The sequence below is a fragment of the Colias croceus genome, chromosome 3 (assembly GCF_905220415.1).
Source record: "Colias croceus chromosome 3, ilColCroc2.1".
Lineage (NCBI taxonomy): Eukaryota > Metazoa > Arthropoda > Insecta > Lepidoptera > Pieridae > Colias > Colias croceus.
Genome location: NC_059539.1, coordinates 9,366,750 through 9,387,472, shown reverse-complemented (window position 1 = coordinate 9,387,472; position 20,723 = coordinate 9,366,750). Strand labels below are relative to the sequence as shown.

At 32.0% G+C, this 20,723-nt stretch overlaps 2 protein-coding genes and 1 long non-coding RNA gene across 4 annotated transcripts; 2 read left to right on the top strand and 1 right to left on the bottom strand.

Moving 5' to 3' along the window:
- The first annotated feature begins 17 nt into the window (after positions 1–17).
- LOC123706047 (coiled-coil domain-containing protein 43) lies at positions 18–1,422 on the top strand. Its single transcript, XM_045655177.1, has 4 exons — positions 18–208; positions 312–539; positions 797–942; positions 1,127–1,422. The coding sequence occupies exons 1-4, from the start codon at positions 35–37 to the stop codon at positions 1,197–1,199; spliced, it is 621 nt and encodes a 206-aa protein (XP_045511133.1). The 5' UTR covers positions 18–34; the 3' UTR covers positions 1,200–1,422.
- Positions 1,423–1,787: 365 nt separating this feature from the next.
- On the bottom strand, positions 1,788–3,474 carry LOC123706042 (ultraviolet-B receptor UVR8). 2 transcript variants are annotated; one of them, XM_045655172.1, is made up of 3 exons: positions 3,258–3,474; positions 2,334–3,197; positions 1,788–2,168 (listed from the first exon to the last, which is right to left on the bottom strand). In XM_045655172.1, exons 1-3 carry the CDS (start codon positions 3,265–3,267, stop codon positions 1,915–1,917), a joined length of 1,128 nt encoding a protein of 375 aa, XP_045511128.1. In that variant the 5' UTR covers positions 3,268–3,474; the 3' UTR covers positions 1,788–1,914. The 2 variants fall into 2 exon arrangements, with proteins under 2 accessions (XP_045511128.1, XP_045511129.1); XM_045655173.1 differs by having other exon boundaries at positions 2,334–3,183.
- An 8,630-nt stretch (positions 3,475–12,104) lies between these two features.
- LOC123706051 lies at positions 12,105–12,633 on the top strand. Its single transcript, XR_006753362.1, has 2 exons — positions 12,105–12,272; positions 12,336–12,633. It is a non-coding gene; the product is annotated as an uncharacterized LOC123706051 (long non-coding RNA).
- Positions 12,634–20,723: the final 8,090 nt, after the last annotated feature.

Sequence of the window (20,723 nt, the reverse complement as noted above, 5' to 3'; positions counted from 1 at the left end):
TGCAAAATAATGTTGAAAAAAAAAGTACTGTCAAATGAGCAACATGGCGGCTGTCATGACGGATTTCGAGCCGTGGTTAAGCGATAAATTAAAGTCTTTAAAAACTGACGAAGGAGTATTTGGATCCTATATTTCAGGTATATTAGAAGGCGAAGATTCCATAGATGAAAAAAAAGATGCTTTAGAAGGCCTATTGTCTGAAATTGTGGTAAGTCTTTAAGGAACATTTATTGGTTAATATTAATAAGGATATAATATATTTAATTGAATAAATGCTACAATATTTATTAATCGAATCTTGTACTCCACAGGAGAACGATATAACAATACACGTTAACGAAATAATTGAGAAATGGGAGTCGTGCAAACCAAACCAGGAGGGTCCAAAGCAAGTATCCAATATAGATGTAGATATCCAATTAACCAAAATGCTAGAATCTCAGTCACTAGCGACTACAACTCGAAAAGAATATACAGACGAAGAAAAGAAGATACGTGAAGCCATACTATCACAGTACAGTCAGCTCTCTGATAATGAGGTACATTTAAAATATTTCTTTATTAAAACTTGATATTATTAAAATTAGCTCTCCATCGTGATCACCCGTGGTATAAATATAGCCTATTGATTCTGGGATCACATATACAGTGAAATAAAAATTGATACAAGTCTAATAGTTCCCAAGATTGCTGTGTTATAATAAACTCTTCAGCTTTATATTGTTAGTGCAGATACTTTATTTATTATGATAATGATAATATGGATATTGTTACTTTAACTATTTTCAAATTACAGGAAGAAGTAGGAACAGTGGATGTTTCCGAGGGTGCAGATTTAGTTAAGAACACAAACGCCTTAGATGTAGCTGCAGCAGCTAAAGAGAGACGTGAACAAGCAAGACTCGAGGCACAAAAGAAGAAAGAAAAGGATAGAGAAGACAGGTATTATATTTTTATTTATTACTAAACATTTTAGACTTGATTGTCAGCCTTATTGCTAACGATTATTTATTTTTAAATGTGAAACTCAGATTTGCTATAGTATTGAATATTATGGTATAAGTAGAGATCTTAAAAACCTATTCATTATGGCATTTATCCTTAAAAAATTTTTTAACTTTTCCAGAGAAAAGCAAAAACAATTAAAAGAAGAGAAAAAAGAAAAACGTAAGACACAAAAGTCGGAAAGGAAAAGGTGAAAGTGCTAAACAGTGGCAAGCAGTAGTGGTCAACTACCCTTGTTTATTAATTGTTATCTTGGCAGAAAACTGATTATAAACATTCTAAGTATTAAGTATCGCCTTACAATGCAAATGTATTTTTAAATATGGCTAGTGATAAAAATGTAACCTTGTCATAAAAAGCTATGATTTCTCTAAAATAAGTATTTTTAATGTATCAATAAATTTTTTGTTACACGAATTATCCATATCAATATTATTTGATGTTAAATATAGTTTTAATATTTATTTTTTATTTCTTATATACCAATCATAACATTGAAATGTTTCAAATTTTACATTATTTACGCTAACCAGTTTCAGGCCTATTATTTTATCTTAACAGCTAATAAGATTAATTTATGCTAACATAATTATATTTGGTTGATGTAAAATAAACAAAATAAGCATTTCTAATAAATTTAATAGTTTATCACAGTTGATAATAACTCAAACTTATTTCATAAGTTTTAATATTTTATAGAAAAAAAAACAAATATTACAACATACAAGCATAAACAGATAAGTTTTAAATTGTAACTAGTATTAATGTTAAACATTAAAGACTAGGTTATCACCAAATATGTATTAAGTATACTAATTGTTTAACACAATGTTGAACTGATACTAATGAAATATCTTTGCAATAGATGTAGTAAAAAAAACAGTTAAAGATAATAAATCAGTACTCATATTAACTCATGCTATTGTCATTCTTCTTTTCTTGATTATGAGTTACCATAAAATTGTGTGCACCTCCTGCATATATTTGGCTTACTCTCACATTAACATTATCTAAAGGTATTGATGTTGGAAAATATACTAAATCCGCTGATGTTGTTCCTGTATTTGCATGTTCATTCCATCCCCAGGCCCACAGGGAATTGTCTGTTGCAAGACAAATTGTATGTTCTGATCCCAATACAATGTCTTTAACTTGTCTACCATCTGTAAAATTATAATAGATGTAGATTTGAGGTTGTGTATGTAAAAAAAAACATAACAGAAAATTTACTTAATCTTAGTAGGAAGATGGAGCCATAATCTTACATGATAAATCAATATAAGCAGTTTTAGCAATGGAAAAGCAAATAAAAGTTAATATTTATATACCTGGTAACTTAATGTGAATGATGCTCCCATCAAAGGGCTTGTCTGTACCAAGTTGGCCATAGTTATTCCTACCCCATGTAAGAAGCTGGCCATCTTCTAACCACAGCAAAACATTGGTCCATCCACTAAGAAGCTTCTTAACTTTCTGCTTGACGTCAATATCAATTTTCTCAGGTTTGTAAATCTTTTTATACTTTTCAGAAGTCAATAATAATTGACCATGTCTATTATCTCCCCAAACATACAGAGCTTTATCATCTGAGCACCAAGCTACTGTGTGATTCTGCCCACAAGCTATATGTGTTAGTCTATTTGTTATTGGTACTTTTTGGAATCTATCTGAAAAAAGCACATCTTTACCAAGACCAAGTTGTCCATGCTTACCACATCCTGTAATCCATACTTCACCCTTTGAGTTAATAATAGCAGTATGCCTCAAGCCCATTGATACAGCACATGCATTTACATGTAATCTAATAGGTTTTATTGCTTCGGGAAACTGCTCTTTAGGTAATCCCAACTGCCCATGGCTATTGGATCCCCAAACAAATAAGAATTTATCGTCGGTAACACCGCAACTAAAATCCCAACCACATGAGATATTTGTAAATTTGATACCGCTCAAAGACCATACCCTTTGAAATTTGTGCACATCGTTTTCTAGGCCACATTGCTTTTTGGAATTCCAACCGCATGCAAAAAGTTTTCCGTCATCATCTAAAAGAAGGGTATGTCCCCCTCCACAAGCAATTTGATTTACGTTACTACAATCATTTGATAAGATTTTAGTAGGTGTATCCACTTGTTCACTAACCTTATCAAGGCCTAGCTGGCCATGAGAATTTGCACCCTGAAAGAGAACACCTGTTTAATATTTTATGGAATAACTTGGTTAAATATATATTTAATAAAATAAGTATTCACCCATGACCATAACGTAAACATAATGAAAACAAGAACTTAGTTTTTTGATTTAACACAACGTTCCTTGAGCATAATATTGCTCTATAAACATTTCAATACATATGTGTATGCACTTCAAATGCCTTTAATAAAGATTGAATTAAAAATAATTAAAAAAATTCCAATGTTATCGTGCGGGAATTCACTTCATTTTGATTTACGTTGTTTAATGTTTTGACTTTTGACATACTGACATGACAGTTTAGACAGATAAAAAATGTCAATGTTTCCATTGTACCCAAGAAGCTTATATAGAAGCTTATATAGATATAAGCTTCTTGATTGTACCCATTCACTGTGTTTCATTAGATCAAAAAAATTTCCCTGTGCTGTTTATTGTATTTATCGATCAAGGGATGTATTTAAAATGTAAGAGTAGAATACCCACGTGTCAATTTCTTATACTTTTTTTTTGAAAAAATGGCAAACTTTAGGTGAATTTTTCATGAAAAATATTGAAATGTATTCTGGAATCGTAACTGTCTAAGATATTTATTTTAAATAAATATAAACTTATAAAGAATCTTTGGGTGCATATTATCCAGTTTTTATTTTTGGAAAACTACCTCCGAATAACGAGAAATATATTTTTTTCAGATTTTCGTTTTTATTTTTTTTCTCCCTAAAAACGCAAAAGTGCGGCTTGTCACTAGCATAGAATTATTGCTCATAATAAGGCCTATCACTCATAAAAAAACCACGCCGCACTATTGCGGTTTTTGGGAATAATACGCCATTTTCAAAAAGGTCAAAAAACACAACATAGGGTTGTCGCAAAAAGGTCAAACATGTTTTTTTTTTCTAAGTGTGGATATACAAGGAATAAAAAGAGATATAACTTACATACTTATCACATCGCAAGCCCGAATTTATATATTAATTATAAATATATTATTATATTATTTATTTATTTATTTAAATTTTAAACATTTTAAAAAATAAAAAAAGGTTTCCCAAGCAGGTCATTAGATTCCATGTCTAAATATCTCATTTATTGTAATATGGTAAAAAATATAGTACAAAACAAAATAAAAAGAATGATGGTCAAATTTATTGACAACCCTTACACTATGTTTAGAAATTGGATTCCTTCTAAAAACCGCAATAGTGCGGCGTGGTTTTTTTATGAGTGATAGGCCTTATTACGAGCAATAATTCTATGATAGTGACAAGCCGCACTTTTGCGTTTTTAGGGAGAAAAAAAATAAAAACGAAAATCTGAAAAAAATATATTTCTCGGTATTCGGAGGTAGTTTTCCAAAAATAAAAACTGGATAATATGCGCCCAAAGATGCTTTATAAGTCTATATTTATTTAAAATAAATATCTTAGACAGTTACGATTTCAGAATACATTTCAATATTTTTCATGAAAAATTCACCTAAAGTTTGCCATTTTTTCAAAAAAAAAGTATAAGAAATTGACACGTGGGTATTCTACTCTTACATTTTAAATACATCCCTTGATCGATAAATACAATAAACAGCACAGGGAAATTTTTTTGATCTAATGAAACACAGTGCCATTGTACAATGCGATCCGGCCGATCGCAGTCATCTTTACTTTGAAACAAGGTTTGAAAAGATTAAAATCTAGCTTTTATTACAATTTTTTTTTGTTCAAACATCGTTAATAGTTGTATTAGTTATAAATATGGACTCGTCATCATAGACCTATCGATTAAATCGTTTTTTATTCTAGATATACTTCGGTGGAGTGTATATTTGGGCAGCTTCATCTTGGACCATAAATTTTTAAATATAAACAAAAAATTAAGAAATCTTTATTTCGTATTCGTTCCATTAAAATAAATGAGTTAATTATTTTTTGGGCGTATATATCGATTCCCAGGGTTTTAAAACATGTAGCAGCTGACTGCTGAAGCATGAACTAGTTTCTTTAAAGAAAAGTAAGGGAGTTGAAATCAGAGATAGTATTAGAATTGTGATCTTAGGTATGTGAATGTAAGTAATGGTAATAATTCATTAATATTTTATGTCTTTACTATTTGTTAATCACAAGAAAGACTGTGATGTTTTATTAAGACATATACATATCTATTACTTACCTATTTTGTTGCAAAGTTGAAAAAGAAAATATTATAAGCTCGTTAAAAAATGTGACTAAAACACAAATTGTTAATGCAGAATTATTAATTCCACAAACATATTACATACCTAGTAGGTACATTAATTGTTCCGGGAAGATGGTCAGAAAGGACGCATTTTTTGTGTAAAGTTGTAAAATTTTTCGTTTAACAACTTTACTGGAGTGGAAGTGAAACCCACCTGAAACCTGAAAAGTTTTAGTGCAAAAGTTAGCCAGTTATGCTACTCTGCGAGTTTTCCTTTTATTCCTTGAAAGGTAAAAAGTTGCACGGCAGCAACCCCGTAAGCTGCTTTGTGATACTTTCATTAAAACTGGAAGCAACAATACCGCTCTGAAACTTGACCCTTTGAAATTTTAACTTTGCACAATGAAATGTGCCAGAGTGCTAATGGAATTCTTTCAAGTAAGTTTAGGAAGACTAATTATTGGTGGAACGTTATTTAAATTTTTCTTCTAGAGCTTTCGAGTTTAAAAGAAATTCAGACGCGTACCTTGTAGGTAGGTACAGTTTTCTTACCAGTATAAAAGGACTTATTGCAATGCAATGCGGTCTAAAAGGATTAAAAGTGCTTTTTTAGTAATTGGTTATTGGTGTGTCCTAAAACAAGTATAAAATGATAAGATACCTAGATACCTAGGTGCTTATTATTTATTCGCGTAGACCTGTTCCAACTTCCATTTCCTTCCTTCAACTTCCAGCTTAAAGAATTATAAGTAGAGCCAGTAGGCGCATGTCTTACCTACCTAAATTTCTATTATGTTTCTAATATTCATGGTCAAAAATACAAAGTTTGTTAAAATAACTATTAGAATGGAAATCATTACGACCAGTATTCTGTACTAATATCATTATTACGTATTAATAGAATTATGGTGTATGGTAGTGAAATTGGGGAGGTTGCATGATATAAATATAGAGTTAACGTGGTGGTTCCTGTAATACAGTTACCGGAGGCATCAATTTTATGATATCCAGTGCCGCGAGGTTTGCACTAATATGCAATATCCCAGTGTCCAGCGCTACGAACAGGTCATTAGCCAAGCTGCCGGTGCAACAGTGTTATTTAATCATGACCGACATGTGGTATGTAACTATGTAGTCATTGAAATTTTGACTACGGCTAGAGAGGGCTAGAGAATAAAAATTGAATAAATTTTTTATGCGTAGGTAAATTTACCCATAACGGTTACAAAAACCCTCAGATTTTAGTGCTCTATAAGCTCTATCCATCTTAACAATAGCCAAATACTTAGATCATTAAGTTAATGATCTAAGGCCAAATATCAACAGAAAAAACATATACCTGCCTAGGTACACCTTAATTTTTTTATTTTTGGTTCCTAGACGCCATAATTTTCTTTTTCGATTACTAGCGTCAAGTATAATACAACACGGTTCTACTTAATTTGGAAAAAAAAATACCTACATCATACCTAACTACCTATATTTATGAAGGATAAATGTAGATTGTAGGTAGGTAGGTAGGGCTCCTGGAGTAGTGTTTTCTCAGTAGGTATTGTATATTCTGCTATATCGATAGCTTCAGATCTTATATTATTATACCATAAAATTAGGTGACAATAATTTTTTACTCATATTATATCACTACTACTACCACAGCGCTTTTCTCTCACCGTGATGCGCGTTACGTTACAGGCCGGTGCTCAATAACTCGCATGATTGAGTTTAGAAGCGTCGCTGCATTGCTCTCCTACCAAACGAAATTCAGCCAGGCATTTTAAAATTACATTACACCTGTTCTAACTGAATCCTGCTGCAAGAAAGGACATTTTTGGCTATTTTAATAAATAATAATAATATACTTCTATGACACACACTGACACACATTAGGTACAGAGCTACTGGGCCGTTAGCTTGCCATAATTTAGAAGTGTTTGGAATTGGTCTTTATCATACAATTTTTTTTAAACAAATACGGTAACCTTCGACAATAACCGGGTAAGTTTTTCTGATACAAAAAAAAGTTCAGATACAAAAATGGTCAGGTAAAAGTAACATAACTATCGGAATAAAGTTAAAAAAGTTACTAAGTATGTACTACATACATAGTTACTATACAAATATTATTATTTCCTACGAATATTTTTATACTTATTTCTCCTGGATAAGCATCGCTTTTACGGGTTTTATAGGCGTTTTACATACACTCCATAAAGTTCAGATGGCGACCACGGTGTAAGTACCACATTACGGTTATCTATACTTCTTTACGTTCTACGTTTTTATCCGTTTTAATCTTTGTGTGCTTCAGGAAAGATATAAATTAAGATTTAAATAAAAAAAAGCTATTAAATTTCCTTCAACATAATTTATTGTGATTTATTCATTACTATTTTATGAATGTTTATTCATTATTATGAACGCTCCTTCGTGATCGTCTGCGTAACCTTGGACTAGGATTAATAAAATCTATATGAAACTCGAATTTTTCCAATAGTGAAAGAAGAAATGTGGAGGATATTTTCTTCATTTATACATATCCGGTCTATATTCTTCCAGGACATTGATCTATAATGATAGAGCAATGATTTTTTACAGATTATCTAATAATTATCAATTTTTTCTAAGCCACTATATTTTCGTTGTTAGATAAGTACTTTTATTTTATAAGTAATAGAATCTTTATAAAATGCCCAAATTAAATGCGTTGTCAGCAGAGGCAGTGTGCAAAGGCAACTATTAACGAAAAAATTAAACATAGCGACACAGATAAAAAGATGACAGTCAATATCTAGCACACTAGTTTGCTTTGTTCTTGTCCTTATCGAGTGAGAGTGAGTTTTATAAATATCCAATTTTCAAGTGGGCTCCGGCCCCATTTCCTCTTAAAAGGCAGCTTCAGAGTAAAAATCCAAATACAAACAAAATGTCAATTTGGATTTATCGAAAATGTTCAATAATATTTTGAAGAACTCTACATTCGACACTGATCCCAAATCTGCATTAATAAAATACACAAGTGATAACTGCGTTAAAAACAACCGACTTCAAACTTGCACTTGCAAAATTTACAAATACCTACAGACAAAAATGCTCATAAAATAAAAACTACTGGGCTTATCCGAATAAAATTTTTATGGGACCAATTCGACACCATCCCGCATCGAACAAAAAAAGAATCACGTAAATCGGTTCAGAAACCTCGGAGTAATCGGTGTACATACCTCCTCCTTTTTTTTGAAGTCGGTTAAAATATGATATCTTTTGATAGTTAATTCAAAATTGTTAAATGCAATATTTCTTTATTATTTATTCAAATAAATCCGATATTTTAAGAAGACAACCCATGACCGCTGCTAAATATTTCAAGAGGCCGCAATGCGCAGGGTTTTTAAATAAAACATGTTTTCCAAGCGAATTGAATTTTTTAGTCGTAGAGGACCTCCGTACCCTCGAGGCTTCGTGAACCTGCAATTGAACGGTTAACAAGTCGGTCAAACGTCAGGAACTAAAAACTATCATAAACATCCAAATTGTTTAATTGGCTCGAACATTGATTCGAATATTCTGAAACTAGATAGATTCCAATCATATATTTGTAAAAGCCATAACTCATAGGCTAAGAGCATATACTGCCATACTAGCCCTAAGGAATATCGATAATCATCATTTCACTTGCAAATTTGAAAATTTATAATTAATGTATCCGCTATGATATATAAAAGAGCTAGATACGTTACCCGCTCTCTATTTTGGCAAGAAAAAACTCAGCTTAGTGCCCGAGTTTCACTTAGTCACGCACCATTCAGCGTCGTGGCTGGACGTTCTTTTTATATTTTAATCGGCAGTTGTTATTACGAAGTACATGAGTGAGACATGTATTATGTCTCGTGCGTGAGAGTGAAAGAGAGAACAACTGTATTGGTGATAATGCGTTAGTAATTACGCTGTTTTTTAGCAATGACCTATTATACTAGTAGACGCGGCATACGCCAACATCATTGCACTAAAAAACAGCGTAATTAATACATACCTACTTACTAACGCATTATCACCAATACAGTTGTTCTCTCTTTCACTCTCACGCACGAGACATAATACATGTCTCACTCATGTACTTCGTAATAACAACTGCCGATTAAAATACAAAAAGAACGTCCAGCCACGACGCTGAATGGTGCGTGACTAAATGAAACTCGGGCACTTAGCTGAGTTTTTTCTTGCCAAAATAGAGAGCGGGTAACGTATCTAGCTTTTTTATATATCATAGTTTTTTAGTGCAATGATGTTGGCGTATGCCGCGTCTACTAGTATAATAGGTCATTGTGTATCCGTGTATTAATTGGCTCTACATAGTTTTTGCTCTATTCATCGTAACATATTCCCGTATTCAAATACTTTTAATATAATTCGTTTATAAACTTTCAGATCGCAATATCGGCAAGTGGGATGAGGTACTTTTTTGGTTTCAATATCATATCATTATATTCCTATATTCGATGAGTATATTACTTCTAGAATGTTATTGAAATCTACGAAGCAATCTTCGTTTTATTACATACCTATATCTGCTCACATACATTTACCTTTAGGTATAATTTAAAATGTTGTGTATATTTTATTATTTGTTGATTTATATTATCTACATCATCATGAGACTCGCTGAAGCGTCTAATCATGGTAGAGGTTCAGTTTAATGTGAAAACGTAGACCGTACCTATATACGAATTCCATAATAAGCAAATATCAAACTCTCTGGAATGCAAAGTTCACGCCTGATTGTATTACCACGGTAAAAACGCGAGACGAATTTAAAATCTCCGAATGAGGCTTAATGTAATTTTATTTTACGCGCCATAAAATGTTTTATCATGAAGATTCAGTTTGTGTAATCAGCTTAAAAATGTTTTAAATGGAAAGGTGTTTTCGTGTACTATCAAAATTGTAGGCTAGTTTATTTTAATTTATTCTATGTTTAACGTGGGTTTAGATATTTCACAATAAATAAAACTACATTAATTATAATAATTATGAGAATATTAAAATAATTATAATAATATCACAGAAAATATCACTGCCCTATATAAATAAATGGCACCGCTACTTCAATTAGTTAAAGTGGTATCCTAAACGAGCCGCAATTACGCGGGGCAACAGCAATTACTGAATTTTTCTCTAGAGTTCCAACCTAAATATTCAAAGTGATGCATTTCGCGTAAGTGTTACGTTCGCCGCTTACTTACACACCCGGAACGCTCCGCTGCATTCTACTTACCACGTGTGCATGTGTGCTACAACGTTGTACATGTGCAATGCATGTGTGCTGCAACTACTAGGAGCAGGGCTGCGATCGGTCAATCTGGCTATTTGCATTTATATCTTTGCTTTCCTAAATTATATTTTATCATCTGGAATGTATATTATGTATCGAAAATGTACTTATGTACTTTAAAATAAATTAAGTAAGTAGCTAAATATTTGTTAATAAGAAAAAGTTCATTTATTTTTTTTTTTCATAATATAATTCTTCAAAATACCACAATGAGCGATTCTCATGATCCGACTCAAACAGGATTCTAATAAATTTACGATTAAATTACCGTGGATTTTTATCAATTTCAAAAAGGGTGTCAGCCCTAACCACAAGGCGAAGTGCTTTTAGCCTTCTTTAGCAACAACCCGCTTTTGTAAATAATATATCGTGTACGTTTACTCCAGTAACACATTATTTTTGCTTTACATTTCGACTCCACATCAAGAAGTCCCAGGTTGGAATAAATACAATCTAATTTATTAAAATAAATAAATAAATATATCCGGAGATTTATTTGTTATTTAGGTACTTAAGCGCCCCCACCGTGCTAGATCTAATCGGATTGTAAGAATTATGGATTAGGGAGAGAACTTGTCTCCTGAAATGTTGACTTTGTAGTGTCTGTCAATATTAGCTGTTGTGGCCAAAATTTGATTAAGAAGGCTGAAGGACCTAGTATATTGGTAGTATAGTGTAAGTATTCCTCGGTTAAGCCCTTGTGCTATTATAAAATTCTACACTCGAAAATAACGGCATATAATAATATTGTAATTAAGAGCTTGTGCTATCACAATTAACTAAATATTCGTAGTAATACAATGAGAAATTGTTACCGCGGACGATAAAGGAATAAATCACGGAAAGCGACAATTAAAGCCCGCCTGTCCAAAGATAGCTCTAACAAATCTTGAATTTGCATAACATTAGTGCTTTAAAAGGATTGAATTGTATTACTCCATTATCTGAAATTAAAGTATAATAATAAAATGTATTTTTTGTTATCAGTTATATATATTGTTTTAAACCAGCTCAAAAATTAGACGCGATGTCCTCGTCAAACTACCTGTAGGTATCAAATTTCAATATTATTCATACTTCATAGTGCATTCATTTGAAAAGGTATTCAAAGTTCTTGGTGTTAGTTAACCTTTAAAAAAATCAATAACGTCATTTCAAGTTTTCAGGTTTCTATTAGGTACCTAGTTACCTAACTACTTATAATACCTATTATGCGTGTAATTAATTACCTACTGTCATTTTATTATATCTAAGCTAAGTCTAAGCTATATTGTCCAGAAAGACTGTAAAAGCTGGCAATTCTCATAATAGCAATGCAATTATTGGAAAGTCGTATTGGAAATTTATCACCAGAATTAGGTAGGTGTTTTGTTTTCAATTAACGATTCTATTTCCTTTTCGCGCCTTATCAAGGAACATTTGCGTGTTACTGCCAGTATGGTTAAGCATTTTATTTTTAATTTCATTGCTATTCACGTTTTAATCGGCTGTATAAAGTTTACATCGGTTTGTGGTAGAACAATAAATGAATTTAATAAAAATGATTTCAAAAGCAAACACGCAAATACAGATGGTAAATTATTTTTTGTATAAAGTGGTTTGTTTTGTATGTTTGACATCGTTTGAATTATTTTAGGAAATTTTCTCATTAAATGTGAAAACGATCGTGGAATATGTATTAAAAGCGGGTCATGCCCTTGGAATCGATTGATTGACAAAAATGATGACTGCTGGAAGACAAATAAGAACCGCGTGTGCTGTGAAGTATTGCATGTGCGGATTCCCTATGATATGTTCCGTCAGTATGGATGATACATACCTAATATACCTATTACTTGTTTAAACATTTTGTTCTTTCCTTGTTAAAATTATATTTCAAACACAAATGTATTCGCCTGGTAAATGAGGCATTAAATTAGATACTAAAACATTAATATGACTGTCTTTTTATAATACCTAAATACCTAAATATGTATAAAAAAATATAAATTTCTTGTAACTAACACTATGCTTCATCACATTGTTTAAGCTAAGAGAACTGAAAATTAAGGGTTAATGTTCTCTACCTATTGATTTTTTTGACCTTTAAACCGTAAACCATTATTATTCCCGGTAAACAATTTATACTCCACCAAAGCTGTAAATTCAACGATAAAAAACAGATGTTAAAGAAAGATAGCAATGCAGCAGTAAGAAAGAAAATAAGGTATTTGGAAAATTGAAATTTGATGATGTTTGGCATCAAATACACATTATATGTAAATGTTTTCATAATTTTTAAATTATTTATTGAATCAAATGTAAAGTGGTATTCAAAGTCGGTAAGGACGAAGCTTTAATGTTGTTATCATGTCAGATTCGCTGTATGTCAGTATGTAGCTGGTCCTACTCGACTTATTGGATTTAGGTTTAGTTGCACAAGCTAGCTCTAGCTTAATTTCGTTATGTTGCATATTATATGTAGTTCAATTTACTGGACGTCAAATTATACCACTATAAAATACGTAGTTTTAATAGGCATTAAAGTCTTGCTAATTATCTTATCTTATAATAGTATAATTAATTAACTGAAAACAAAACTCTGTTCTTAAAAATTGATGATCGTTTTTCATAACCTCCAATAATTGAACACAACACAATATGCTACTTAATTAATCTTCATATTATACTAGCCTGTAGTTTTGATGTACAAAATAAATATGTCTAGTGCATATTGTTTAGATACTTCCTGATACGTTCATATGATACTGACAGGATGGAAAAAGCGTTCGATACAATTGTACCTGGATATCGATACACCAATACACTTGGGTATTTACTATTCACATCGCAGAAGTAGGTCGCTCGTCTATTTGTTGTCGCATCAGTTATTATACATCGGTGTGTCCCGTGAGTTGGCGCGGCAGCGAGACTAATTCTGCTCACTGGAATATTGCAATTTCCATCCATCTCCGCCCAATGTGACCTGTCTCGTATAGCGTTTCATATCTGATGCACAGCTATTGATATTTATAAGACTTTATTTTCATTGAAGGACACATTTTTTTTGAGTTGTAGAACATGTAATGGAAAGTGAAATTGGATCTGATTTTTCATTTTAATTTTCATTAATTTTCATTTCTCAATAATTTTTGCAGGTTTTAGGATATGATAGCAAACAGTGATTACTTACCTACCTATATGATATTCTTATAGAATGGTATTTGTTAAGCAAACTAAATAGGTAATATGAATAGCTAAACCATAACGCGAAACAATATCTAGTAATAATGATCTATAGAATGTTAACTAATGCCGTAATAATGAAGATTAACTCGCTATAATATTTTCCGTTTGTAAATTGTCTCAAAGGGATTTCGACACGGATTTCCTTTTAGGAAATTAGACTGGCTCTCTATACCGTTTTTAATTTCAAGTATAATATACGCATTGTTGTTGTGAAGGGTTGTCGAAGCCCGCAGGTCACAGGGCTGTTGTAATATTCAGTTTCCCCTGCAATGTTTTATCATACCATGACGAGATCAATATTCATTACGTTGTTGGCACGTACCGGCCCTCAAAACTTTATGTAAATAATAACACTTGAATCTAAGAATGTTTTTTGTATAATATTGCAGTTCCGTAGGCTGTAAGGGTGAATTAAAAATATTTTATCTAGGTACATTATATATATCGTTATCTTACTGTAAATAAATATTTGTACAAAGGATTTACACCAAAGACGAAATCTTATTATCCATTTGTATTGACTTGAATCCGAATGTAGGGCTAAAAATGTATTATTGTGTTTGAAAATAAAAAAGACTGTGTTACTCACTTTAAAATATTGATTGTAAATTGTATAATGGTAACATCTCTAGCAAAGAGATAAGAGATGAGTATAATCACGGTATTATGGTGCAAAAACGTCGAAAATAATTTCATATTCTTTGCGCGAACGTGCGCCTTAAGTCCATTATGCGCTTCAGCGAGCTACATAATAATCCAAAGAGGGGCAGAATGACTTAGAAAATCTTTACACGAGTTACATCCATTACACATTAAGTAAGAAAGTTGTAACAGTTCAAAATGTAGCAGAAACTGTATTTCCCAGCAATCCCAGCTATATAGAAAGACAAGTTGTTATCCGTGATAGCTCGGAAATGAGACGTGATTTTACGAGTGTCCTTAAATAGCAAACCTGAGACTACTTCGACAGTCTAGACTCAAGTGGCCGCATCTAGTAGTAGGTTTGAACTACAACATTGAACATAGCATGGATAGAATCTGCGAAGTATATTTTTTCTAATACCTAATAATTATAATGTTTATTTAACATTGATTTCTAAACCATTGAGCCCCGAGCGGCCCGATCGGGCCACGACACAATAGATTTTCTATTGTGTCTGTGATTCCGGGGGCTGAGTTAGTTATATAAAAGAAAAAGCTTACATAAAAGCTTATACTAAGCTTGTATTATAATAGCTTGATATGTCTATGTTTAATAATATTATATTCAGTATGGAAGTGCGCCAAATTAATGGAATTATGTACCTACATAAAAAGATTTTATATTTGTATTCAAGACATGAAAAAGCTCGAATATTTAAATCTCAGGACATTTAAATATTTGAGCTTTTTTTAATTCAATATTATGCAATGACCTAAGCGTAAATAATGTTATACGAGCATTTTTTGAAGTGAAACCTTTTTTGGCGCGTTGAGAGTAAAATCATCACACACATCGTGGAGTAAGGCGACGATTTTGGAATCCTTGAATCTTGCCAAATAAGTTTCACACACGTGTGCTAGGCTCGGCACATATTCTGTTTTTATACATTATACATTATTATTTTTATTTTTGTATTTTTGTATACCTAGTATTACTTATTCATTTTCCAATAAATTTATAAACGCGACGTAGACACGTCCTTGTCGTGGTAATTGTATATTCGAAAAACAACACATTATACTCGAGGCAACGAAGACTTTTAAGAAAACGACGAACGAAAAATTTTTATGCAAAAATATACGGCTGAAAGGTTTCCAGTGTTATTAAGTTAATATTTTGGATTCAAAAAATTGTTTATGATGTTAATAAAAAGTTTGCAGAGAAGCAGGAAAATTCCGCTAAATTGATACCAACGTGACTTTTCCAGCTCAAGTGTTATTCTCTAATGAAACGTACAAATTTCAAGAGTACGAAAATATTTCTAGTTGACAGAGAGACACGGGTACGCTCATATGACTCAAATATGAAAAGGAAAAGCATGTTCGCATGTTTACACATATTTTTATACTATGTTTACACATATTTTAATTTACTATGTTTACACATATTTTAACTTACTATGTTTACGCATGTTTACATATATGTATTTTAATTTATCTAAGTCAACCTCGGTCTTGATGTTGTATAATGGTATTACTGGAGTGTACATTATGATTTTTTATTGCTATTTTTACCTAAACAAATATAAAATCAAACATAAATTGATTTAAGAAACTGAAAAAAAAACAAGATTTATTGATCAAGATTTTAAGGAAAAGTAGTGAATTGATCTACATTATCAAAGCACTCACATAGCGTGAATACTTCCAACATACAGTTAACATTTATCAAAAGCATCATTGGTTCGTACCCACAAGCCACGTAGAAGTTACATAGGTACGAATAGTACGGTACGAATAATACGAATAGTACGAATAACCCAACCACAACGTCTTGCGGACGCCCGCTCAAGTCCTCTTGAGTAGTTGCCAAAAGGCTTTTATAGCTTATCTCTTGTAATAGCTATGATTTGAATTTTCTTTAAATAATAAAATTCACTATGTAGGAGTAATAAAGAGTTTTAATTTTCCCATTATTGATTAATATAGATAATTGAGGTATAGATAAGTATTATTTAGAATTATACATAGTCTGTCCATCATCATCCACTGCAAACATACAAAAACCCTCTCATCCTCTATAAAGCGTGCTTTTAGTTCTATCAAAAATGGCCAACACCGAACATAAATATTACTAAATGATCTAAAACAACCTTCTACAATAATAAATAAATTCTTTCGGTACCACCTACAACCGTGATAAAAGGAAAATAGTGTAAATTGGTTTGTTTTGTGTTCCGTTTTCACAAATCATGGCTCACAAAAGATTCAACATTGCTCTTATATTGGTCAAAGTAACACATTAGCACTTCATTCAAATAAGAATCTCGGAAAATTCCCAATATGAGTTGGGATTTATATTAAACGGAAAATACATATTTGGAAAACGTTATTATCAGAACAATTTAAATGAAATAGTTTGCCATTTTATTTCCTATCATCTCAAGGTTTGATCGATAATACTTCACATTTTATTATAATGGTAAACGCCGACTTTGTTAGCGACTCTACATTTGGATAAATGTTAATTCTTTTGATCTTAATAGAGACAATTTGCAAAAATACGTATCGTGTACTCATACTTACCGAACGTGTAAAGTCACTGAGATATCACAGCAAATGTTTGCCTTAAAATTTATATCCGATCCTCAAGACAGTGAGGATAGAAAAACGATCCTTCCCTTAACCTTTCTCTGCATCCCAGATGTAATACACTCATAAATAATTGTGCGAAAAAGCCGTTCGTAAAGTTCGATCAGGACTGCCCCAGGGGGAGTTGTGCTCATAAATCCAACTTCGAATGTATGTACGCCGCTGGGGTTTTGATATGTGGTTGTTTAAACGTGATTACAAAATGTTTTTCCCTTTAATCAAAACTAATTATCGAATGCGTGCTCATTTTACGATTAAATTTTAATGCTGCTGAAATATTAAACTTTTACCGCTAATAACGAATTTTGCTGGATTTTAACTTTGGTAATTAAATGGTTTAACTATATGATGTTACTTTTGTACCAATAAATAGGTAGGTACTCTAATATAACACATGTATAGATTTAAACTTAAATAGCGCGTCCTCGGGGCATAAAGGTGAAACATTGGTAAATACTCCGAACTCTACCTTTGAATGGGATTTTCATAATATGATCTGTCTGACCAATAAATTTAATCTTCGTCTCTTCGTAATCTTTTTACGTCGCTTGTTATTTTTATAAAGATTCTTATTTAGCTCATCCACTGATAATAGGTAGACGATCGGGGAGGTATCGAAGATTTACGGCGTTTATTTCCGCCTGATACATAATATTTATACCTGTAAGTAAATGTCCATAAAAAGTATTTACTCTGATAAAAGTAATAAATCGAAACTAATAACCGTAATATGGCTGTTTGATTCGAAGATATAATTTTATTGCAGACGTATTGCGCCATAATACTGTCTCGATTTCGTGAAATATTCAGCATGAATTATATTGAGTGTGACAAAAGTAATAAAGCCGTGTTATTTAAACGTATATCAGAGGCAATAAATTGTTCTTGCCATCCGTGATTTATAGCTGAGGCGCGTACTCTATTACTTTGTTTGAATATTTTAGAGGCTTTTACATTTGAAAAACATTTTTACGTTTTATCTATAAGTAGGTACTATATTATCATGGCTACGAGAGATTGATTTCATCCACATATATAATTTCAAACTGTACTGTAATGACATTTTGCCCATTGAAAAGTCGTTTAAGGTTCGAATCACAAATATTTTTTATGTCAATCATAAACTTGTGAGCGAATAAATAATAATTAATTTAACACAAATTTATCTTAACCACTACGATTACCGGCAAAGAAAATAAAATACCTGTCAATTTATTACAAGAAAAGAACGTGGAATTATTCATTGGCGCTCCATTTTAATATTTAATACGGTGATCCCTCGCTTCTAGTATAAAAATGACCGTGTTTAACTTAAATGTTATACCTACAGGCTTGTAATTTTAGCCAACATACGTGCACGGTGCAACCAATAAACACCTTGTAAGTAGAATATTATCAGTCTAATGAATATATCTAAGAAAAACTCAAAAACACGCTTTAAACTCATGATGTTATTGTATTGTCACAGATCTTTATAAGTGTACAAAGTTTGAATTAAATCGGCCCATTTGGTGTTTCAAAATTGACTCTAAAGGAGTCGGTTATATACAAATATCATAGTATATAAATACTAGCTTTCCGCCCGCGGCTTCGCCCGCGTTTTGAAAGAAAAACCCGTATAGTTCCCGTTCCCGTGGGATTTCCGGGATGAAACTTATCCTATGTGTTAATTCAAGTTACCCTCTATATTATGTGTGCTAAATTTCATTGTAATCTGTTCAGTAGTATTTGCGTGAAAGAGTAACACACACAGACACAAACTTTCGCATTTATAATATTTGTAGGATACATAAGATAAATCTAATATAAGCGTGTTAAAAATTGAATTATGCACATTTATAGTTGACAATGCATAACGTGAGGCACGCCGCACAACACGGTGGTGAAACGCTGCGGTGCAATTCCGCGAACGTGAGATTCAATTTAAGTCTTACTTTGCCCAATATTATTTTAACACCTTTCCTTTGCAACGAGGGCGTTAGTTTGAGAACATTTGTTAGTTTTACATGGTTGAAAACTAAACGTGACACGGAACGAAATTGTGGCATGGCTTGACGCGCCACTTAATAGAATTGATCGATTGAATTTGTAATTAATTATCCTATAATTAGATTCTATCTGGTAGGTATTGGAATTGATTAGTGATATTCCCAACATCTATTATTTTTTTTGCAAAAAAACATAACAAAATATTTGAAAATGGTATCTTTACCTGAATTAATACCTTTACCTACCCAGGCTTTAATATAAACATTCATTGAAAATGCATGTGAAATAACAATATGTGACAGTCACCGATGGTCGAATGTAAAAACGAACGAAAAACCGTTTAATTAAAAGAGTTTAATATATGCTCATGCACAATAGCTCATTGTTTAAATGTTTATCAGGTGCTTTATTGTCGATAAAACATTATTCTCCGTAATAAAAGGGTATGTTACATCTTTGTAAAGCTTCCTTTTACGACGGAGCGTAGGTACCGACAATGACTTGACAAAATGGCTGTTGGTACAACTAGCTTGTTTGTAAACGCTTCACAGTTCTAACAATGTTTCGTCAAATGAGTCTAAATGAGAATGTGATGAGAATTCTAGTTCAAAGCGCATAGCAAACTAACTTGTACATTCGCTTTTTGCTCTATAAATAAATCTCTTCATTATAGCAATAATAACAATAACAAAAAGGTCGGCTACAGTCGATCGTTGAAATAATTTTTTTCGCGCCAATGTCTTGTTCATAATTATTGGTAATATAACAATATCATATTAGCTGATAATCAAGTTAATTTTCAATACACAAAATATCGAAATAGTTACTAAAAGGTACCACTTCGGATTAAAAACTACATCATATTTGGTTATGTATAAACTCTGTGCACAATTGAACGGCAAATGAACGTACCTAGTCCAATCAACATAAACTAGAATTGCTCGAGAGTCGAGCAAGATGTCAGTCCGTGATTCAAAATTTCTAAATCTAGCATGGAAAATACAATTCGCTGAGATTGCTTCCAATTTTTGTTGCCAGAGTTTTGATCCGTTTAAAAATAAAACGGAAAAAACTGTGTAGATTGAGGGTACTGTGTTGGATCCGCAACAATTTAGTGGATCCACAGATACGATCTCCATTGGAATACTGAAAAATATAGGGATTAGCTTACTAGAAATAGCAAGCGAGTTTCACCGAGCTGTTCGAAGTTGATTGTGTATGATATAAGAATAAGAATAAGAATAAGAATGTTTATTTAGCACCACATAATACAAACAGAAAAAAAAATAACAAAAATAAACGAAAAATCAAAAAGAAAAAACAATAAAAAGGTAGGTACTTACGGCTGATCAGTGTGGTGCCAAAAAGGGTAGCTACTCAGCATGTGCTACACGTTATGTTGTGAAGCGCTGATTTTCAGTAGTCCCTTGTTGGAGTGCCAGTCAAAAGATGTGAAACAATAATACTTAAATAGAATACAGAATACCATAATTTTTGTGTACTTAAATATATT

What these genes read in the sequence shown, in the direction of transcription:
- LOC123706047 (XM_045655177.1), top strand. Translation starts at nt 35, where the DNA reads ATGAGCAACATGGCGGCTGTCATGACGGATTTCGAGCCGTGGTTAAGC. An exon ending in GTCAGCTCTCTGATAATGAG is followed by an intron (nt 540 to 796) that starts GTACATTTAAAA and finishes TTCAAATTACAG; the next exon opens with GAAGAAGTAGGAACAGTGGA. An exon ending in GAAAAGGATAGAGAAGACAG is followed by an intron (nt 943 to 1,126) that starts GTATTATATTTT and finishes TAACTTTTCCAG; the next exon opens with AGAAAAGCAAAAACAATTAA.
- LOC123706042 (XM_045655172.1), bottom strand. An exon ending in CATTCACATTAAGTTACCAG is followed by an intron (nt 2,169 to 2,333) that starts GTATATAAATAT and finishes ATAATTTTACAG; the next exon opens with ATGGTAGACAAGTTAAAGAC.